Raw genomic sequence first — 24,855 nt, forward strand, 5'->3', positions numbered from 1 at the left:
GGCAGGATACCAAGTCAATACTCAAACATCAACCATATCCCTGTACACCAACAACAAAGGAAACCACCAAAAGAGTGAAGAGGTGACTTACAGAATGGGAAAAAGTTCTTGAGAGCTACTCCTCAGACAATGGTCTAATATCTACAATATATAAAGAACTCAAAAATATTATAACCCCACAAAATTTAAAGACCCAATCAAAAAATGGGCATCTAAACTAAGTAGACACTAGGCTAGGGATTTAGCTCAGTGGTGCCACTGCCAGACTTGCAAGTCAAGGTCCTGAGCTCAATCCCCAGTACTAAACAAGCAAACAAATAAAATAAAATAAGCAGATACTTCTCAAATGAAGAAGCACAAATGGCCAATAAATATGTGAAAAATGCTCTACCACTGACTGTTCAAGAAATGCAAATTAAAACAACACAGATTTCATCTCATTTCAAATAATAGAACGGCCATTATCAAGAAACCAAGAGCAAATGTTAGAGAGGTTTTGTGTTGGGGGGGCCCTTCTTCTTTGTTGGTAGGAGTGTAAACTGATACAATCACTATAGGAATTCTTCAAAAAACTCAACAGAAATTCCATTTCACCCAACTATTCTCCTTCTAGGTATCTTTCCAAAAGAATTAAAGACATCATGTTACAGTGATGTATGCATGCCCATGTTTATAACAGGATAATTCATAATAGATAAATCTTGGAAGCAGCCTATATGTCCATCAACAGATGAATGGATAAAGGAAATGTAGTATATATACACAATGGAGTACTTACTCTGATAAAGGATAAACGTAAGTCATTTGTAGGAAAAAGGGTGTAAGTTGAGATAATGCTAAGTGAAGTAAGTCAGATTCAGAAGCTTAAATATCTCATGGTTTCTCTTATATATGTGCAAAATAAAAGACAGACTGGCAAAAAAAGTTATTGTAGTTCAGCATGGCCAATGTATCTAAAAGTATATGCTGATTTGGTATAATTTTCTAATGTGTTTTACATATATGATTTTAAAAGCCTGTCAACCTGGCTGTTAATCTGTGTTTATGATAATTAACTTGACAAAGACTTATAATAAATAAATCTGATGCTGGCAAAAAAAAAAAACAATTAAAAATGGAGGAAAAAGAATAGAGATGTATAATGTGCACGTACCAATTCCCCACAATGAATATCAGCTGGTACTATAAACATGTGCTAATAACTTTTTCAAAAATGGAACATTTCCTCCTTTAGTATATTTAAGTAGCATCAAGTCTGAAAGGCACAACAGTCACAAAGACACTCCTGTAGTGATAGGAATATTCTAAATTAACACTGTCCAATTTGCCAGCTATTAGTGTCATGCAGTTATTAAGCCCTCAAAATGTTATTCACATGACTGAAGAACTGAACTTCAAATTTCATTTAAATTTAACTAGTTTAACAATATCTAGTGGTTATCATACAGCAGAAGGCAGTGCTAGAGTAAAAAGTTTCCAAATAAGAGAGGTCAGCCCTGTCCTGGAAGGTCACCAAATTGGAAAGTGACAGACACTGTGGCCACCTGGCCCACACCGCTAGTGGAATATATTGCCATTGAAATCTGACTATGTGCTTTGCTCATGAGAATTAAATATGCTGTAACATCAAACATTTTCTGGTTTTTATGTTCCATATGTGTCAGTTCAAAGCATTTTCCTTGCTTACTAATCTCATGAGTTCAAAAAAATAAAAGGTGATAACTTGGTTCATGTACTTAATTTGTTCCACGATTTTGGAAAAGATGGCCACATTTGTGTTTGTGTGGGAAAGATAGCTGTGGTCCAGTTTGTCATCCAATGTAAAGTCTGCAAACAAAAACAAAATGTTGCCAAATGCTTTTGTTTGCAAACCAAATTGTTCAAAAACAAAAAGCATTCCTGAACTGAGGTACAACTGTACTTTTACTCAAGTAAATATTACTGCCCTCAAATTTTTACTTAGAAATTGGTTATACCATACAAGTTGTAGGCAACAGTAGATAGCTAAATAACCTACTTTAACTCTCCATGATGGAACATATGAAGAGAATAATTTTAAAAGCTCAAAAATTCACCTTGATTTTTTTCTGGTGCCCATACTGCCAACATAGCTACGAAAGATTTCACTGCTGTTTCATCTCTTTCTCCCCACAATGAAAGTCTTCAGCAATGGCAATTCTAATACTGGTCTATCTCACAATACTCCAAACAGTGCATGAAATAAAGAGTTGTGCAGTTATCAATCAATACGAGGTGAAATATTAAAGCATTATCTGAACTTTTTGTGTCAAACTATAAGAAATGATAATACAAAATCAAAAGCAAGAACACTTGGGTGTCTAAGCCAATGTGCAAAGCTTTATATAAGGTTGCAATTATGATTATATTAGAACAACTGGATATTCTCTTTCAGAATTAAGGAATACTATAAATAAAACAAAATGAAAGGAAGCAAAACTATTATTAATTTAAAGTTTTAAAATCCATCATTAAAGACTATTTATTAGAGTGACTCACCCAGATGGCAGCAAGTTGTGCTTTTAGATGCCAATTCCCAAGATGTTAGGAAAAAACAACAACAACAACAAAAGAAAAAAGGGGAGTCCTCCCAATGTGTACAAAAGTACTTGGCAATATTTTCAAAAGGTAGTGACAAAGTAAAAAAGTTCTTTTACCATCATGTTTAAAAACAATTTTTGTTACACCCTTGATAAATAACTTATTCAGGTTTTACCGTATGTAAGGGTAAACTGAGTAAGAGTATGTAGGAGTAAACTGACTATAAATAGTAAAATTGCACAGATATTGTTCACAGTTTGAAAAAACTAAGTGTGATGTGATTACTTCAAATTAGAATTAATATTTTTATCCTTTCCTACTTGCCAAGACAAGTATTTATTTTGCAAACTAAAAGAAAAGGAAGTCCACAGGGAATGACTAACTGAATGTGTGGTTTTTGCTTCACATTGGTTAGAGAGGCATACATTTTGGGGTGTTCTTTCTTATGTTTACCTCTTTCAAGAAAATCAATAAGAGCCATGTGAAAATATCTAAATGAACCCAGGGGAAACAGTGTCAGAAATCAATGCTTCTCTCCCATAATCTTTAACCTGCTTAAATGAAGTGTTCATCACAGAAATAAGATACCGTATTACATTTAAAACTAATGAAACTAGAATACGCAAAGCGCATGACACTATAATTAAACAGCTGGAAGACATCCAAGCCTGTGTAAGTTGATAACCCTAGTACAATCTCTGGCAGGGAAAAGGCAAGTCTGCAGTGAGTTGATATGGCCAGCTCAGTTGTTAATTGAATAACAGGCAATCTATAAACACCACTAATTGCACATGTGAAAACCTGTGTACAAGTAGAGATGTGGCACAGAGAAGCACTCCAGAAAGACTACGTGGATAAAGCACTCGGCAAATCTTCTGTCTCTCTCAATCGAGTTAAGTCATAGCTTAGTTTCACCACTGCATCCTTCTGATTAACCTCTATACAGCAGACTTAATGACACATTTTTCAAAAGATCATTTTTCTTCCTAACTCAATATGAACTGCAGAACTATCAATTACCCATTTCAGAAAAGAAAACAAGTAATCTAGAAAATTCAGCCTGTGAATGGAAAGCTTTCTAAATTGTAAAAGAAGACATGGTCTTATTCCCAACAGGCAAAATGCTTTTCAGAATTGTTCCAACGCATTTTGCAGAAGTGTGGCAGCTGCTGTGAACAGCATGGAGTGTTAAGATTTGACACTTTTTTTTTTCTCTTAAGGATATAGCCACTTGGGGAGGCTCAGAAGCTGTTGTCAGAATTATACTTATCCATTTAATAAATCCTTTTACAATGATTATTTCAACCCAGGTTGAATGAGAAACATTTCAAAACTACTGCTCTAGGACCTAAACCAAACTTTTTAAATTTTTTTAGTCTGTGGAGAAAATTGGTTGACCCAGGAGATTAGTTATAAGATACAAAACCTCCCATAGTTTAACATTCAATTCCAAATAAAGCCAGGGGAGAGGAAAGGTCACTGTCATTCTAGAGGTGTCTAGCAGCTTCCATGAAATGAACTGATAGATTCACTCTCTAGTGGATCACATCATGGCATCCAGAATTACTAATCCGAGTACTGTGCAGTATTTAGAAGGATGTATCACAGACTGACTTACACTCAAATGCAACTAGCTATGGGCCTCAGTTTCTTCAACAAATGTGGGAAAAATAAACTTGTTATATGGAATCAAATGGATAATATAGACAACATGCTTGCAGCAGAGTGTCTAGTATAAAAAGTGCTGAACGGCAGTTTTAAAAATAAGGCATACGAATGTAAACATTAAAATATGTGTGGTAACAGCATATACTCAAATGACTGAATGGTGCCTGAAGCTGAATTTCTCTCACACCTTTCATTAGTACAGAAGAGAATATTGGGTTTCAATAAAACTGCTTGGGAAAAAATACAAACAGGAATATCCTCACTTTTAAGATACAGAATACTTTTGCCCATATTTTATCAAGCTCCAGGGTAACTCCTCAAATATGAGAATGTAGTCAACTAGAAATTAAAATGGAAACAAACTATAAAGAATCACTGTTAATTAATAATTTTTAAAAGTGTAAGTAGGAAAGGTGTGATAGATGGTGCAGAGATGGAAATATATGAAGTCTATGACAGAGCTATCATCTCTGCTTTTATCCTGGATATCTGCTCCTTGGAAGATTCTTACTCTCAAGATGCCCCCTGGCCATGAGGAGAAAGGGCTGATCTGTAATGTTTGGGTATCAACTTCAACCACTTCTACCAAACATCAGAATTAACAATAACTTCATCAGTTTCATCAATTCCCTAACAACCAAAAGGTACGCTAATTGAAAAAGCTTTCATGGGTCAATCAGGTACTGCCAAGTCTTCCTTATAGTTATAGGCAGAATAAAAGTAATCCAGTGTCTGTTACAGCCAAGGGAATTATTGCTCTCATACAGATCCCAACATGGGCACAGAAGCCTCCTGGAACCCATACCTGCTTCCAGAAACATCCAGCCTCTCAGCACTGTAAGTGGTTAGAGTTTCCATCCTTGCTGCATTTGAACTCCAAAATTTTGGGAATTCTCAACATAAAGCTCTCTGCTCTTGAATTCATTTTGTGTGTTGCTCCAACGATTTTAAAAGGAAAAATAAAGTATCAAACTAAAACTGCAATGAATCTTTGAGTATTTTAATATGTAGTATTTAATAACAGTATATGCCCAGTTACTTGGGAGGCTGAGAAAGGAGGATGGTGAATGCAAGGCAAGCCTGGGAAACACAGAGAAACATCGTTAATAAAAAAAGAAAGAAACAAAGAAACAAAAAGCTCAAAGAATGTAATAATTATGTACTGCAAAAATATACTAATAAAAATAAAATTAAAAAGCTATGTAGACTTCAATTATACTTATTCAGTACATTTATAGTATTGTTGTAGATATCCAAAAAGACTACTGAGAGTGAGATGATATCCGTTTTATTTTTTAGATTAGATACCAGAAAAGTAAACAATATGGATTAATCAATTAAACTAAGAGAGTAACTTGAACCATTTCTCAAAGCAGTCTTGTTTGTAAATATATGATCACAAAATGAAAAAAAAAATCTTTAAGGAAAAAGGATTCATAGCTGCTTGTGAGTTACATCCAGACTAAAATAGTGTTTGTGTGTGTCCTTCATTGAAATCAATATCATAAGGCTGCTGACAGACGAAGGCTGCTTTTCAGAATCTAAAACTTGTCCACTTTTAGATTTTCTAACTGCTAGCAGTATACAAAACCTTGAAAGTGCCCATAACTAACATTTTAACTCAAAACAATCATGAATAGCACACCAGTTAGATAATGAACTTTGTAGATAAAGAAAGAATCATTACTCTCAAGGAGCTCCAAGTGAGAGTACATCTTAGACTATTACCTAGAATACGCAATGTCATGATATAATGGGAGTGTGAGGAATACAAATGACAGGTGGTTTATGAAGTCTAAAAATTTCTGAAGTATAAATATTTTGTCAAAATGAGTACTGCCACAAAGGGCATCCAGATCAAGGAGGCTTCAGCAAAAACAAGGCATGAATTTTTAAAAGTATATGGCTTGATTTGGAAATGATAATAGAATAAACAGACCATAAAATATGTGGAGAGGGAGTAAATATAAACCTTCAAAGACAGTTATGAAAAACCTTATGTTCAATCCAAGAGTGTCACAATTTTCCTAAAGTAAGTGAGGGGACACCCCAGAAACATTTTTGTGCAAGAGAGTGATGAGGGGCACTGAGTTTCAGAAAGTGAGTTCTGATGCCAAGCTGGATGAGGTATGGATAGAAACCTGGCACTGAGAGGCAATTAGGAGGTAGATAAAACTGTCCGAGTAAGAAATGATGTGAGTGTGAACCAGGGCACTGAAGTGAAAAGTGATCTGTAAGGATTTTGAAGTGGGTATAGATAGGAATTAAACTGATATGAAAACAAGAGACCACCAAAGAAAAGCTTTCATTTTTAGATTGGATGACTTGGTAGCTGTTGAGGCTGGTAACTAAGACAGGAAATACAGAAGGATAATGTTGGGAAACTTCTGGGATTACCCTGCTTAAAAATTTCATTATACAAGTTCAATGGGAAAAAATGCTATATCATCCAAGTTAAAATACGCAAATATGATTTGGGTAGAAGTAAATTCAGCTTCACTGTGCTTTCCACATGGCAACGCACTGCCAGGTAACTTGTTCACCACATTTTAACAGTATCAACATGTAGGTAGTGGGGCCTTTAAGAGGTGGGGCCTCATGGAAGATGATTATATTTGACCTCCCTCATGATTAATGCTAGTCTCACAGAGTGACTTAGGTCTCCCAATCCAGAGATCAAGCTGTCATTAAGCAGCAAGCCTAGCCTGTGCCCAGTCTCTTGCTCCATCCTTTCCTTCTCCCTCTCCCATTTTCTTATACAAACTTCCACCATGTAATGCTACTTCCCATGTTGGGTGTAGCCAGGAGTTCCTCATCAGAGACCAAATAGATGGGGCTGCCTGATCTTAGATCATCTGCCTCTAAAACTGTGAGCTGAGAAAACCTCTATTCTTTATAAAAGCTCCCAGTCTTACAAACTGTGCTAAGATACAGAGCATTAAACCTCTTAGACCATATACCTCTGTGTTCTCATTTCTTTGCATAATCATTTCTTATGGATATCCTATATCTGTAAACCAGACCTCTTCAAACTACAAAGCCAAACAGTGATGCAAGCATTTCCCATTCCTCTGGTAGAGAAAGCTGTGTGTGACACTTCAGTCTTGCCATTAGCATGATCAGAAATGGCTTGTGTGAGTTTCTTGTGGATGCAGAAAGTACAGAAGAAAATGTAGTTTCTTTGCATTGTGTTGTAATTTTGTCTGCATAAATCTAGAAGTGGGTAGCACAAAATAGTGATAACAGGCCAGTTGTGAAGATGAATCAGACTAGAGACAAGGTGATTCCAGTAAGAGCTGGAAAAGCTTGGAGGATACCAGAAAGGAGAACAAATATGAAAATGATCAAAGTATATTATGTGTGTGTACAAATCTGCCAAAATTAAATCCATGTTTAGCCAGTAAAAGCTGTATAACCAGTGAAAGTAAAGATTAGCAAATAGAAAAAAAAATAAGTAAAAATTTTACCAAACAATGGAGGGGACAAGGTTAAAGGAATATTTATATTACCTTCAACATCACAGCTCAAGTAGTTACGCACTTCATTCAAAATGAAGTTGATATCTTCTTCTGAAGGAATAGGGTGATGTGTAATGTCAGTTGGAGAATCAGTAGTGCCAGCAATAGTCATCTTTTGCCAGGGTAAGAAAAAAATAACTCGCCCATCACTGGTGGCTGGGTCAAGCAGTCCCATGCTCTCGGGGCTAAGGTAAAGAGAAATTTAGTTCTGAAATTATCAAAGTTTAATATTAATCTTCACTCTACAAAACTATTTTATTCACTAATGCTCAAATAAGCAAACAAAAAAAACAAACTACTACTTTACTGCCCCTACCCTAATTCAGAAATTCCTGAAAGAAAAAATTATTTTTGGCCAAAAAATGCTACTGTACAAATGTGATAATAATACTATTCTGCAGCAGAATTACTCTCCCCACCTCAACAATTGAAAGTTAATTAACTCCCAATTGTTTTGGTTTTTATATTCTTTGGACCATTCACATCAGATAATGTCAGGGGGAACAAATGCCTTCTTTTATTGTGGTCTCGGAAAGATAGCCCTTCAACCTCTTTTCAAGTCTATGAAAAGTATTTTCCTGGACATTTGACATTTGGCACATCTTTCTGTAGAAGGCCCCAGAAGTACATGAGAAAGTAGAGTTTAACTTTCTAGAAACTAAAATGCAATCATAAAGTCTTCACTCCTTTGTGCTAAGATGAACTTGTGCCACTTCACCAAATATGAGATTTCTTACCTTATTTCAAGGTTACAGAAATCTCAAGAAGTGCATGCAGAAAAAAAAAGAGCTGAGGTTTTCACTACTGCCTGAATAACAATGTCCTAGAACATTTCAAAGTGAAAGGAACACTTTAGCAATGAAAATATTTTAAATAGAAAATAGTAGTGTATTCTGCTATTAAATGAAGGTGTAAGCTGCCTATTCTGACAGTTATGTAAAAATCTTCCAAAGTATTAGCCAAGCATTTTTGCTGACACAATGTGAATAATAATAAAAACCAAAGTATAAAACACATTTGAAAGAATAGGCAATTGTACATAAACATGAACAAAAGCTGTCATATTTATTACTAGAAATTGTTGTTTTAATGCAGTCATTAGATACTCAAAGAAATGTGGAGATGTTAAAGGGATAGGAGGAATTCAAAAGTATCATATTTAATCAAATAGAGCACAACAAATCAGAGAGCTGTTTGAATTTGAATTCACATATAAATGCCAACTGAAAGTACTTTGTATAATATTTTAGCTTCTATTAATACAATTTCTCAAATAGAAAACACATTCTATTTGGTTTGACCAAATTTCAAGAAATCCCTCTTACACACACAAATTTGAAAAGGCATAAGACAGGTGTTAGGCATGGCAGTGCATGCCTATAATCACAGTATTTGGGAGGCTCAGGCAGGAGAATTGTGAATTCAAGGCCAGCCTGGGTTATAGAGCAAGTTCAAGCCCAGACTGGACTACCTAGCAAGATCTAGTCTACAAAAACCCAAATCAGTAAATAAATACATAATAAAAGGTCATACAGTCAACTTTTTATGATTTCTATTCCCTTAAAATTTTTTAAAGATGTATTCAAATGTGTAAGGATGAGAGGTTCACAACTTTTTAAAACCAAACCCAAAGTATCTTTATGTAAAAAAGAAAACTACAGTCAGCTTACCTAATGCATTGCCTTTATTTAAATCACAAGGAATACTACATAGTCTTTCTCTACAAGGAACCATCAGCCCCATGTGCCTGTCATGTTCTCTCAGCCTTTGCAGAAAGAAATCACAGCCTGTTCCCTACTAGAGACAAAGGAGAGAGCGCACAGCACTTGCAAACCTAAAAAAGCACCACAGAAACATGCCAACCACCCAGGCCTGCAGCAGAGATGCCAACCTTCACTGGGGTTATTTAGAAGAAATTACTTCTACTCTAATAATCTGGAAACTAGAAAGATTATTTTTGGTCTCTAAATATGACAGTAATCTTTTTTCTCCGTATTTGTCACAAAACTGTAAAAGTCTTAAAGTAGTTAATCAGTTAATCTTAAATTTTATGGTTGATTGGTTGGTTGGTTTTTGCAGTGCTAGGGACTGAACACACAGGCACTCTACCACTCAGCTACATCCCCAGCTGTCTGTATTTTTTTAAACAGTCTCACTAAGTAGCCCTGTACGGGCTCAAACTTGCAGTCTTCCTTCCTCAGGCTGCCTCCATGCTGGATTTGTGGGTATGCACCAACACACCCGGCTGTAAGTACATTTTTATTCCAGAATGATATGTCCTTAGATTAAATCAGTCACATTAGAATTGGAAATTAATGCATTCAGAGTTCGAGCATTCAATCTGATACACAGTATTTTACTGAAACAAAATTCCATAACCTACCATTTGAGAAATTGTATGCTGACACACTTTATATACAACTATTCTCATGGACCAAATACATACTCCTTAAATAATAAATCTGATAACATAAGCATCAAATTATAATATTCAGCAACCTAGGTAGGAAATATAGTTAGAAATGCACACCTAGTAAATCCTTTTAAAACTTGCAATGCAATAAAAGCAGTTTTAAAGGGTGAAGGTGATGGTTACCAACACACATATAACTGGAGTCTGTACAGAATCAATTGCTTAAGTGAAGACATATGCATCAAGCATAAAATTAACAAGCACAGAGGGAAGACAAAGCTATTAATGAATAGTACAAAATTTTTAAGAATTCACTTGGAAATATCTTTCATCAGTTCTAAATCATCTAATTCATGCTCTCCCTTAAGGAAGAGTTTGTTTTCTTATGAAGAATACAATCTGCAAGGTCACACCAAAGTATGACAATGGATATCAACTACAGTGATGGCTCGCACAATGCAATGCAGCGCAGGTCTCTTCAATCCAAATGATTCATGTGACATTGGGAAGAAACGCTTGCTAATTTATGTGTGTGTCTAGGATTAAAGGTAATGAGCTTTTTTCTCATGCAGACCATTGCTTTCCTGAAGTACCCTTAGTTAAACTGAAATCAATTTATTGTTAACTACTTAGCAATCAGCATTAGAGCTAACTGTATGTACACATGTTATAGAAAAAAAAATGACCTCTCGTCAGTAGTAAAAAGCATCAGTACACTAGATAGGGCAGGTGATTATTTTCATGTATTTCAGTCAGTTGATATATTATGGCTGCTTTAGCATCTAGCCACAACTCTGATGGAAATTCTAGATTTGTTCTTAATATACACCAAAGAGTGACTTTAGAAAATAATTTGTTTGTTGGGTTTCCTGACATTAAAACAAGTCTTGCCTTAACAAAATAGACATTTGTTCAAGTCAAAAACCAAAAAAAACAAAACAAAAACAAAAACAACAACAACAACAACAAAAAACTTTTTTGTAAGGAATTGAAAGGAAGGGGTTACTACTGATTAACAGAAAACAACTGGAGGGAGATGGGAAGAGAAAAGGGAGGCTTTCACTTTCATTCTCTATTTTTCCAAAGTATTAGAATTCTCTGATCTTGCACTTACATTATTTTTACATATTTATTTTGCCTACAAGCATTATCTGAGCATTAAGATGAAGAACTTCATTTGCTTCCTCTCTATTTTAAGTTACCAATATTAAAAAAAATATATTGTTTACAAATGTTGTGTTGGCCGCCTTTCCATCACTTAAAAAAAAATCAACTCGTCTGTAATCCCAGCACTTGAGAGGCTGAGACAGATGGATCACCATGAGTTCAAGGCCAACCTAGACTACACAATGAGTTTGAGGCCAGCCTAAACTACATAGTGAGACTCTGTCACAAGGTAAAAAAATCAACTTGTAAGGAGGAAAGTTTTATTCTGGCTCACAGTTTTGACATTTCCAGCCCATGATCAGTTGGCCCTGGTGCCTGAGGTGAGGTAGCACATCATGGTTGGTACAAGCAAAGTAGCCAGACAAACTACTCACCTCATTGCCAGGACTGGAGAGCAAAAGGAAGAAATCAAGGTCCCACAATCCCTTCAAAGGTATCCCTACCCCAACCAGAAGTCCTCCTCCTAGGTTGCCTCTTAAAAGTTTCAGCCACCTCCAAATGGCACCAAGCTGGGGACTAAAACTTTAGCACATGGGCCTTTGGGGACATTCCAAATCCAAACTGAGCAAGAATTATATTAATACTTTAGTACACAAAGAAAGCAAATGCTCAACTTGGCAGGTTAATACAAAAAAGTAGGATTCATTCAAAAAATATTTATTACACAGCTGAGTTTATTAGGTACTACTTATTATATGCTAAAAAATGTGCTGAGACCTAAGGATAAAACAGTAATAAAACAAATACAAAATAACCAAAGATCACCATCAAACATTATACAAGCTAGTTGCTTTATGAGACAATGGATCAGAATCTGAAAGAAGTAATTTTCCCAAGGTTACACAGCAAAATGAAGTGATGAACAAACTAGGAAGGTCTATACCAGTGATGGTAAACCATTTAGAGATCGACTGCCCAAACTACAACCCAAAACTCACTTATTTATTGCAAAGTGCCAACATTGCAAGTACTAAGATTTTAGTTTAGAAAACAAACTGTTACCTGCTTGGCTTCTGAGTACTTGGCTCACATGCTCACAGACAGAGAGAGCTCTGCAGGCCCACTATGACACATGTGCCATAGGTTTGCCACCAATCTGTACCAACATGTCAACTTAACTCACCCTCTATACTGTCCCCTTATCTGTGTACTCTGAAAAGCCAGAATGTTTTCCAATTTTAACAATGGTCAAAATAAGGTCCACAAAATAAAAATGGTTTATCCCAAAGGATGTAATTATTAAGTGTTCTCTAAGACATAATATATACAAAAACATGTTGAATCCAGTAAAATTCAAACAAATATGGAGACTCATGGCAATTATTCTCTGTACTCTTATTTTCAAGATGTTAAAAATTAAAGAAACCTTCATAAACTAGCTGGCCTTGAATATTTTTAAACACAAAATAACTGTACACAACTGTGTTTGGAATTACTGAAGAATTCTCCATATGGAATATTCATATGTATTACCTCCTCTATATTGAACTAAACTTCTGATTAATACTTTTAAAAACTCAATTAGGTACCAATACAAACACTTTTACACATTTATAAAATTTTACAAAGACTATAGGTACACTGGTGTTTCCAGCCCAAAGTAAAAACATTAAGGACTATAATCCCAGTACTCGAGGGGCTGAAGCAGGAAGATTGCCACATAGTGAGATCAAGGGCCAGCCTGAACTACTAACAAGACCTTACCTCAAAAAAAAATTATAATTCTTAATGACTATATAATATTCCTTTCTGCAGATATGCTGTAATTTATTCTCCCAAGGTGAATAACAGAAGTAGTTTCTAATCTTCCCCAGCAAATAATGTCAAATGAATAGCTTTTCCTGTGAATTACTACTTCCTGTGGAATTGCTAGTTTGCCTACTAGATTTACCATATATGGAAGTAAAAACAGTATATATACATTCAGTACTCTTACCATAGCCATAGAGAATTTTTCGACAGATGCCTTGAAATATACATTAGGCATAATCCTTATTAGTAATTTGGCAAGAAACACACAAATGTTTCTTTTTCAATTTATGAAAAATTTCAAACATATACAGAGTAGTAAAATCTTCTGTGTACTAATTACCATTACCCATCTTAAATGATTTTCAGTTAAGAAGTATTCTTATCTCTACCCTGTTCATTTCTCCATCTCCATTTATCTTTGTTAATCTGATACACTGGAAAATACATCTGCTTTTTACTTACTATATTTAAAAACACAATTCCAAAGTTATAACCCCAACAATACTGGAATAGCCCACATTTTCATATTATTCATAAGCAAATTATAAATTTTAGAAAAATTAATTTTTAATGTCTTAATTACAATAAGACCTTCATGGGAAATTCTGTAAGATTCATTTTTATTGTTTTATTAAAAATATAATTCAAAAATATTAATGTTTAGTCTCAAAGGTGACTACACAGGACAAATACAGTGTTGAAAAATAGATCCCAAATCATTATCCCTTAGAAACAAGTTTGGCTGCAAGTGGCTAAGAAATTCTCAGGCCTGGTTTATATTTTGCTTTGGAAGAGCTTCTTTTCTTATTTCTCCTCGTTGTAAACAGCATTTAGACCATATTATTAAGAAGGGTGTGCAAGAAGAAATTAAATGCACAGGCCATTCTTGTGTCCCTCTTTTTGGATGCCGGCCAGTAAGATGGAATGCAGTTACCTGTAATAACCAGGCATCACAATATGGACCCCCGCACTTGGCTGGCAGATAGCTGTGGCACTCTTATCATCCATTTTGCGAACTGCATCTGTGAAAGGTCCTGTAGCATTGATAACACATTTGGCTCTCACATCAAATTCCTGCCCTGTGAAAGAAAGCAGCATCAGTCATACACCCCATTTGTTCCTCTGCTCACCGAGGCTGTGGATTGTTATTAATTCACCTATTAACTTAACCTATGGCAAAGTATATATTGCATACTATACCAAGGGACCTGAGAGCTAGAGTTAGTGAACAGCCCAACCAAAAGGCTCACTCCTGAGTAAATTTACCCAAACAAGTCCGAATTAAAGGAAAAAAGCACGCCACTTTCCCACTCTGTTTCTCAGGGTATTTATGAAGTGGCCAGGACCAAGGAGCCAAACGTGGAGAAAGTGAAGTGAGTAAATAAGCTGCTTTCTTCTTAAAACTCAGGAGCAAACAGCATTGCTGTGAGACAATGTATTTCTCAGGCTGCTTTTGTTCAAAATGTTACAATTTTCCAACTACCTACATGGCCACAGAACCCGGCAAAAATGAAAATCTAACCAGAGTTAAAGGTGATTGACTTTAGTGATGTATAAATGCACTGCCTATGTCACTTAAGTGATACTTTGAAACTTGGCACATTTATTTAATTTTATTAATAATATGTTTTTGTAAAGAAACTGGAATGCATTCATAGCTGTGGGCATTTATTATTATCATTAACATTATTATTATTTAACACAAAGGGGAAAAATTGCCAAGTTCCACAAGGGAAAATTTTCATGTTAAACCAGTCATTGTTGACAATAAAGAATATAATTAATGTGACTCTGAAATCTGGCCTAAATGAAAGAAAAGTGACACAGAAGTTATAATTTAGTCATTATACAAGCGAGGCCAAATGCTAAGCAATAGCACTCTCCCAAAGACGTGGCATACCTGTGAGGACATCTTTGCACCGGGCCCCGCTCACGCGCTCTCTGCCCGTCTCGGGGTCCGTCTTCTTGAGCAAGCTCACCACCTCCATGTAATTGGCTGTGGCAGCCCCATACCTGGCAGCAGTAAGAGCAATGGCAAGGTTCATCCGTGCATCGTTGTGTTGTCCTGCGGCAGGGAAAAGCACCAGGGGACAGACAGGAGTCACCTCGAGCCACAGACTGGTGGTAAAGAAGTGTGTCACAAGAGATATGTCACATCTGTCCCTATCGCCCACAATATACATGATGGCTGGGCAGCTGTACAGGGCGTGATTTGAAAATACATGGTCATCCACAGGCAGGCATTTACCACCACTTCAGCAAGTACATTTTACGTGCCACAAAAACAGAGGAAAATATCCCTTTTCTAAGGAGCTGACATCAATTATCTGAAAGTTAAGGAATAAGTAATTATTCTCTCCATGTGGGAACATATGTATATGTCAGGCTCTTCCTAATACAGAAAAACCATAAGCATGAAAGTGAAGCAATTCAAAACTTCAGAATATTTGACACCCCAACTGGTGTTGATGAACAATTTTTATGAGTATGTGTTCTATCTAATATTCAAAATCAAGAGCTTAATCTTCCATGGAGAATGTCTCTATATTCCATAAAAGGATTTTTCTTGGTTTGAATTTTGATCACAGCTCCTTAAAATGTAACATTTTTTTTAATTGCACATAAAAGGTAAGAAATTAGCATGGCAAAATTTAATTACAGAACAATTCCTACCTGTATTGTTAAAGATTTATTGCTGAAAAATCCTAGTTAAAGAAAACCAAGGGGGAGGAGGGGGGGGGAATGATTAATCACTTTAAAATACTGGCATCACTGGAGACTTTTTCTATTTATTATTGCCAGTGGAGTTAACGCTGACCAGGAAGAATTACTCCACATTCCCGGGGCCAGGTTCCCTGTGCCCTGAATAATTAATTACCCAGGGCTAGAAGTATTGAAGCAGAGTTCAAATTCCACACATTGGGACAGGTTCTATCAAGATAATACTGATAAAGGGATGAATTTGTAATGGATATTGTTGTTGATTTATGTTGCCAGCATACCAAACATTGAGTATAAATGGTTTATGTAAAGTTTCTTCTTTGTGATTCAGTCTGTACAGGGTGAGAAGCACTACACAAGTAATCTGTTCCAGCTAAAAGGGCAGAGTTAAAAAGACAGAATCAATGACTGAAGATCCTGTTGCCCCTCCCACAAACATCTTATTCTAAAACTGCTGAACTAATACAATCTTAGCCAAGAAAGTTTTCCCCCAAATTATAAGCACTAAAAGGGGAGAACATTTATTAAATCTAAGTATGAAAAATTTTTACTATTTTGGGAATATCTTACCCAAAAAGTTATCATGTATTAGCCCAAAATATAGTATCCTGCAGTTTTCTATACAAAAATTAAGAAACTGAAAGGAGAAGAAAACAACAACAACTAAAGTAGTTGAGCAATAAGTGGGAAGAAAGAACAGCAATTCTATCATTTTCAACTCAACATAATCCTAGGATTGCTTTAAACAGCAGTTGTATTCAAAGTTAAACTGAAGTAAACAACTTTTATTAATACAGAGCTCTTATCCAAAACTGGTCTTATGGGGCCAGGGATTTAGCTCAATGGCAAAATGCCTGCCTTACAAGTGCAAGGTCTGGGGTTCAACCCCTGGTACCAAAAAATACATAAATAAAAATAAAAAACCCTGATCTGATGGGGTTATCCTTTAGTCCAGTGATAAGGCACTCACCTAGTGTGCACACACGTACACACACACACACACACACACACACACACATGCACACACACATTTTCAACTGAAATATGCTCCACAAAGTCAGATGCACACAGCCCAAAGAAACAAACAAACAAAAAAAAACTCCACTCCAAATTTTCTCTTCGGCTTAAGGAGATCACACAATCTCATCCCACCCAGTCTTTCTGGTAGATGTTTATATATGACAATAAAACATCCTACCCAGCAGAAGAAAGCATAGTATGGGGAACTTCCCCCATTCAGGTGTGTTGACTCATAGATCGGACAAATCTCTGAAAAGCTATGTGTAAATGAAGTATTTTCAATCCTAAATTAGGTCACTGTTTCAAGAAACCAGGCAGAAATCCCACTTATTGAATGACAAAGTTCTTAGTGAAGTGATATACCCATTACAAACTCTAAATTGAGTTTGAAAATATAAAATTTTAATATATTTAAGAAATCTAAAATCTCAGCAAATTAGTCTGTCATACTTGTATAGCTCATATTAAAGTATCAGTATAGTTTATCAGGTTCATACTAAAAATATTTTCCTAATTATCTTCTAAATCTTACTACAATCTAAGGTAAAGATTAACTTCAGTGCTCTTTGTTTTCCAACATGCCACCCCCAGTGCCTAGCACTACCTGTCTTGAGCAAGGGAATGTTACTGACTGACAGAGGCCCTTCATGACAAGATACTCACTCATTTGTCAAGATTCTTCTCACATTATTCCTACTAAGACTGGAAAATTATTTGCAGCACTCTAAACATTCAAACCATTTTACACCTTCTTGCCTTTATGTACACTTCTGTCTGGGTACCATCCTGGAAGCTCTGAAAAACCACTGTTCACCTTTTATGATCTGGTTGGAGTATCTTCCCATGAAGTAACCCCCTGTCTGCATCCTGTCTCCCTCCAAGGAAAACTGTTCATTCCTCCTCCTGGATCAGTTTTATACCTTGCAGGTAACCTTTTAATAGTCTTCCCCATACCACGTGCACCCATACATCTACTCACAGAAACAAGGGTCAGTCTCTCCTCCCCCACCGGCTCCCTTTCTCCCTCCTTTCCTCCCCCTCTCCCTCCCTCTTGCTCTCTCCCTTCCTCTTTCTCAAATTTCCTTTCCTCCTTCCCCCTCTTCCTTTCCCCATCCCCTCCTCTCCCTTCCCTCCCTTTCTCATTAGTACCAGGCACAGAATAGGTTTCCATTAAGTGTTAAAATGTTAAATTTAGCCAAATTCAATTCAAAATGTTAAATAAACAGGTATCAAACATCTTATCTCTACGGACTGAAAGGCCTTATTTCTCGCTAAAAAACAAAATCAGGTATCAGGAAGTTGGTTGCAAGACATTTGAGGGGCACAGGAAAAATCAGAAACATGTAAAATTTTAGAAAAACATAAAAGCTGAACTTAACCCTAAAGTAGTCTTTACATTTAAGTTGAATAAATAAGAAGGCAAGGTGAAATGGTTGTATCTGACTTCTTCAGGACCTTTTCCACATGTTGCCCCTTGCTCTGCAGAATTCAAAAGTAGTTGTTAGCTTCTAAAAACTAGGGGGCAGGTAATTTTTTCCATTGAGTCCAAGATCTCACACCTCTACCCAACACCCTTCTTCTTTCAGGACATTTTGCCTTAATTCACATACTTCCCTGGATTCAGGATAAACCTACTGCTCTCTCCCCACATTAAACTTGCCCTTTGCTCTGAGACACCTGGACACTTGCAGTGTATACCTCCTGGGTTATAAAGGATATGTTTTCATCATTCTTCACTAAATCTCCCCAACCCTCTTTCCCGGTATTTTAAAAAGTATCTCAATGCTGCCTGTAATTTTCTTTTTGAAGGAAAAAAGTTTTTGACAACACTATGTGTCTCTGGATTGTAATACAATAATTTCAAATCTCCATTCAATTGATTTGCTTTGAAGTTTAGATTTTCAAATCCGTTTCCTTAGAGCCAGGCAACATTGTACTGTGTTTCACTGTTCAGCAAGTAGCTTTACATTGGCACTTACACAAGGACCCAGACGGTGACTGTGAAAATCTGTTTCCTGCTCTGTTCTCGTTTGCACTTGAAATCTTGCATATGTGCACATACTGAGCTCACAGCGCATAGGGAAGGAAGCACATGAGAGGTGGAACTATAACTGTTTTCTCTTGTTTAGAAAAACAAAATATAAAATCTACCCACCAAAAAGAATAAAGTTGGTGGGGTAGAGAATATTTTATCTTAACCCTCAGTGGTCTTGCACACCAAATAGTGAGCAGTGTTTTAAGTGAAATATGGGTGACCATGCACATTTAAAGGTGTCATCATCTAAAAGACAGGCCTTACATTTAAATATTTTGGAGACACAGCAATACTGCTCTCCTCAGAATCAAAGTTTGGCAATTAAGTTAACATGCAAAATAGCTGAAAAAGAAAACAATCATTGAGTGTGTAAAGGATATGAAGAAAGAGTAAATATGAAAAAAGAAAAGAAAAGGAGGGAACACATTAGTTGGCACTTTCCTATTCCTACAGGTCTAAAATTCTGTGCTGCTGTGAAAGTCTACACACTATCTTCCTTTCAGTGCAGCACACCTCTAAACGGACCTTTATTGTGTACAGGTCTGTATGTGCATGGACCTGTCTGATGTCTGTCTACCAGTATAGAAAGTCTAATTGTTAGAAAAATAATTTTTCATTAAAATAACATCTGCATATAATTTTACCACCAATGAAGTCTGCCACTGTTCTGAATATTTCTGTCTCCCTGTGCCCTGACCTGGGGACTGTGCAGTCACTTTGACTACTTCTAGCAAGAAGGGGAAGGAGGGTTGCAAGCAAGAATAACTCCCCAAAGATTTAATCCCATGTCTAACAAAATCCAGAATGTGCTTCATTTCTCAGACTGACAGTGTCACAGTGACCTCTCTGACAGCTTCCCCTGTGCAGTCTGGCAAACTCAGACTCCTTTCAAATTACTATTATATTTAAAATTTCTCTTCTGATGGGTACTATGCAGGAAGACCCATGGCAAAAAAGGTGTGTTCACACACATGAACGTGTAAGGGGACTATTAAATTCAGCTTTGGATATGTGTGATGAGTAAGTTTAAAGGAGAAAACATGAAATGAGAACATAGTCTTCATAGCAATTTATGACAATACACAATATCCAAAAGTAATCTGATCCAAAAGTACTGACTGCAGGAATGGCAGGGGACAGGGAAGTGAATGCAGCCACATGGAGAAAACCTGTACCTGTAAGCAACGAGGCAGAGTGGCTCTGGGCTTCTGTGTCCTACACAAAGACGGGAGCTCAATATCTATGAAATCACACAGGGTATATAATTGGCTATGGAACAGCCGATCTTTAATAACTGCTGGTGCCTTTCAAGATGTCACTTTTACATTTTTCCTGTTTCTGCTTTCTCTAACTTTGCCCCAGTAAGTCAAAAGAGATCCAGCATTTATAAAGACCAAAGGACACATTTCATAAAAGAAAACAGAAGAAAAAAATAATCAGAAATCATATTCCTCCATCACTGGATTTAAAGTGAATTTCTGACAAATGAACTTTTACAGACTTGTAGTATTTTGCAAATATCACTCCAATTCTTCTCCTTCCCTATAACCATGCCCTCTGTTTAGTCTTCAGTGTCCCTTTCTATGCCTATTCTGGACTGAGCCATAACTTAGATTGCTTAGTAAATGGAATATTAATAAATGTGATAAAAATAGAGCTTCAAAAAGCACCCATATGTCTCTGTTTGTGCACCTGCCCCCTGCCAATGCCACGACAGAAGCATTTCCAGGTTAGCTAACAGCAGAAGGAGGATAAGAAATACGTGGCAATGCACCCCAGACATTCTGGGAAAGGCTGAGCCATATGAGCAGACAGTTGTCAGTACCTCCACACAGAAGTGCAAGTTCAGCAGACACCAGAGAACCACCCAGCCACGCCCAGACAACATCAAAGGAGTGATGACCACTCCAATGCAGGAGCAATAAATCCAAAGCAACTGAGGCAATGACATTCCAACAACATAACTACCTACAAATTCTAATCACTGCTAATTGTAATTAATCCAAAGCTTATATAAAAGCATAAAGTACCAGAGATGTGACTATGGTATTAGTATAACCTCAATGCACTTAGTATCTGCAGAAGGGTCTTTTCTTTCACTTATACTTTAAAATGTCCTCCTATGTTTTAGATATACTCACTAGTTTAAATTTTATTTAAGTGTAAAAATATTTTGTATTTTTAAATGTAAAAAATCTTTAAATTTAGTACATTTTTGCAGAAATTTTCCTGTAATACAGACTAGCGAAACACTAAATAAAAGCATAATATTCCAAGTTTATGAATTGGGAGTAATTTCCTGTCACCTATCCGTACTACAGTTCTCAAGAAGGGACACCTGTTAGCACTGAGCATGTAATCATTTTTATTATTAAATACAAAGGTACAATTAAATGTGGGCACAGGATGTGACCTGCATCATAATTCTGCCCAACCTTTCTCTTCACAGTATCTTTTTCATTATCATGGGCCTTTTGTTCCTTCATGTTTCTTTTGTCTAGCCCTAAGTTCTGGAATAAGCTATTTACAATCTGAATAATTAGCAATCAGGGTGGAACTGTGGGTCTTTGGCCCCATGTAAACGAAACATTGTCAAATGCCTTAACATGACATACTCAAGTACATAAAGTTTCTATACCCTCAGGACTTTTCTTTCTTGCAAAAGTTTTAAATGAATCTAATGAGGAGTAAGTTTTCTACTTCTCAGACACTTAGGAATCTAGCTAGAGTTGAATAAAAATGAAACCACATTTAAACTGCAAACAACAGAATGCTTTGGGTATTCATTAGCTATTTCTGTACAAAAATGTTCTATACATTAGTTTACAATGAAGACTCCCTGTGCCTACTCCAGGACAATCAATTCTTTCTCTAGCACAAGCCAAAAATAGTTGTTTATACTTTTTAGGAAGAAAAAAGGAAAGAGAGCAATGTGACAAAAATTAATTGAAATGAAATTGGAGAGGAAAAAACAAGCCATTCTATAGATACTCTTTCATAGACCACACAGTTATGAAGCCTAAAAGCCCGGACAAGCTTCCCTGCTAATTTATGAAAGGCAATAACTCACTCATAAGCCTCCTTAGAGTGCCCAGCTTAGCAGGCAGGTAGAGTTCTCGTCACCAAGCTGTACTCTAAACAGTACGGTGTTTCTATCTAAGGAAAGTGACCTGCGGATGCCAGAGATTTCATTTCTTTTGAAAATATTTATTGAATAACTGCTATATGCCAGGAACTAAGCAAGTGTCACTGCGGGCATTAGCAAGTGGAAAAGGTCAGATTGGAAGTTTACAGCCATCCTGGAAAGCTCAGGCTCCCAAAGTATTATCAGTTCCTAGCATTCTTTGTCTTTCCAGTCTTCCTAAAATGCCACCAAACCCAATGCAAAAGACTTTGCTTCTTTTCCCTCTTTAGTTACAGGAAAATTTGCAAAGCTTTTTGCATAGGAATGTAGCAGAAGGTCAGGTCCCATGTATGCCAACTAACTCATGCCACCTGATTCCTCTGAAGTTCTATATGCAAGGGGAATGACAATAGGGTTAACACAGTGATTGTGAAAAACAAGCCAGACACTAATGTATGTGATAACACAATAGTTCTCAAGAAATGTAATTTGTTACTATATTTCTCTTTTATTACTTTCCTTTTTTTTTCCCCATTACTAGCTGACAACTCAGGATCTTGTACCTGTGAGGCAGTCATGGTACTAAGCTGTATCCCTGGCCCTATCTTTTATTACTAAAAGGTAAAAAAAATTGAAAAGCAAGACTTTATATTTTAATTAAGTTATGCAAGTTATACTTAGTTATATGTAAGTTATAGTTACTGCTCAAAATTATTTTTTAAAAAACTAAGGGGGAGAAGGAACTGGATATTTTTGCAGTTCTAATTTTTTTCTTTCTTTTTCCCTTCTGCCTTTCCTAAAATGCAAACATTTCCTAAAAATGTACAAAAACTAATCTCTAACCTCTCTCTCTCTTCACTTTTTACTACTGACAAATAAGTTTGGTTTGTCCCCCCACCTTTTTGTTTTGATTTTGTTTTTGTTTTGTTTTTTGTTTTTTTTTCACCCTGCATGTCACAAAGGATAGAACAAGCGAATGGTTTTCAATCCAGAGGAAAATAGTGTCAATGGGGTAATACATTGTGTAAAAATAACAGAATTACCAAATCTTAATCTTGGGGATGTTATTTCTCTTAAAAACTAGAGAATCTCGGCCAGTTTTCACAAAAGTAATCAACGCTAGTTATAAATTTGGTATCCTGGGAAATGTCAGAAAACCTGGGCTCTAATCCTTTAACCACTCATTAGTGGATTATTTCCACAAAAGATAACTGCAGAACTGCTTGTATTCTATTCGAGTTTGGTTTGGGTATCCTTTCTACCCTATAACTTCCCCATCTCAGGAGCCTTCCCTACCACAGGAGGGTAAAAGAGGCGCTCTGGGATGCAGGCCTCTAACCTTGCTTCCTTCAATCCAGAGCAAATGAGCCACAGACTTCCACTGGTTGTGGCACAGGATTTTGTCCACAGCTCTATTTGCTACAAATGATTTTTGGGTCCCGTATTTTTCAGCTAGTTCTGCTTTCCTAGCAGTTCTACTGCTGCTCAATGTCCTCTGAAAAAATTTTCTCCTAAAGTTGGCCAGATGTTTTCTTAATTCGCCTGTGACAAAAATCTTAGGCTGGTTTTTAGATCTGTGATTATTTCCTTGTTGCTTAAGTTTGAAAGTGGATGTCTCTGGTATCTCTCAGCTTTACCAATTCTTCAAATTACAATCACAAAATTTCAAATAAGTCAACTTTCAGTTGAGAATCCAGTTATATAAATCAAAAGAAATTCTTTGGCGTAAATAAATCTTTCATCCAAGGACTGCCAAAGGGAAGTGAAACCTTTACTTACACAGGACTGTCTCTTCAATCCCCCCTCCTCATTCCTGCACAAGTACAGGCACACAACTTTTTAGAAAATGCCAGAATGGCTCAACCTGCCCCAGGGGTGATTCGGAGTGTGAGCTATATAACAAATACCTGGAAGTAAGTGCTAAGGACCAGCTAGGGAATGCTAACTGCAGGGCAGCCTTTTGAGAGCTTTTATTTGTTTCACTAGGACTCTTGTATCTTATCAGATTTCTCTCTCTAATCACAGGAAGATTCCATATCTTATCAGGTTGACCAGAGCCCAGAATCCTGATTATCTGCAAGAAAGCTCTGGAGGGCTGACATGAACAGCAGGCTACCTCTCCATGGCTGGACCTGGGCCTGGAGATAGCCTGAGTTCCCAACCACCCTCGGACAACAAACTCAGGTTCTGAGCACATCCTTTTCCTCAGGCTGTTTCTCCATCTGTAAAGTAGGGCTAACATACATCTCTTTGCTGATCCACTACAATCACTGAAACGGTCAAATTCAAGCATATGTAGAAACACAGTAAGAATGAAATTATTGGGTTTTGTTTTGTTTTGTTTTGTTTTTGGTACCGGGGATTGAACTCGGGTCCTTGCACTTGCAAGGCAGGCCACCAAACCGGTGAGCTAAATCCCCAGCCCTGAATGAAATTATTGTTTAAAAGACAGCCTTATATTAAAGTGACCTTCCCTCTTTTTTGAAGATTGCCTTCTAATGTCCAAATCATAAACATTCTTCAGCTATCAGAATAATAATCTCTAAGCAGTCTAAATCCAGTGTTCATTGGGAAACTTTACTTGGGGCTTGTCTACAAAAGAAGTGGAAAGTTAGAACTTAATTCCGAGCTGGCTAATCCCAGTTACTCAAGAGGGTGAAGCAAGGGCAACCCAAGTCCAAAGCCAGCCTGGTAAACTTCTTAGACTCTGTCGCAGAAAAAAAAAGAGGACGGTAGGATTATGAGCATGTAGCTCAGTGACTGAGGACTTGCCTAACATGTTCAAGGCCATGAGTTCATTCCCTAGTACAGAAGGAAGGAAGGAAGGAAGGAAGGAAGGAAGGAAGGAAGGAAGGAAGGAAGGAAGGAGAAGGACGAA

At 36.6% G+C, this 24,855-nt stretch overlaps 1 protein-coding gene across 1 annotated transcript in view; it reads right to left on the minus strand.

The window, feature by feature from the left end:
• Positions 1 to 24,855, minus strand: part of Gpd2 (glycerol-3-phosphate dehydrogenase 2) — a 138,492-nt gene that overhangs the window by 20,002 nt on the left and 93,635 nt on the right. The window contains exons 7-9 of the mRNA XM_010606767.3: positions 14,978 to 15,142; positions 14,012 to 14,156; positions 7,737 to 7,930 (exon numbers count right to left, since the gene is read on the minus strand). Of these exons, the coding sequence (XP_010605069.1) occupies positions 7,737 to 7,930; positions 14,012 to 14,156; positions 14,978 to 15,142 (504 nt within the window). The remainder of the gene's footprint in view (positions 1 to 7,736; positions 7,931 to 14,011; positions 14,157 to 14,977; positions 15,143 to 24,855) is intronic.

Source organism: Fukomys damarensis, unplaced genomic scaffold (genome assembly GCF_012274545.1).
Source record: "Fukomys damarensis isolate Sample0158 unplaced genomic scaffold, DMR_v1.0_HiC HiC_scaffold_26, whole genome shotgun sequence".
Lineage (NCBI taxonomy): Eukaryota > Metazoa > Chordata > Mammalia > Rodentia > Bathyergidae > Fukomys > Fukomys damarensis.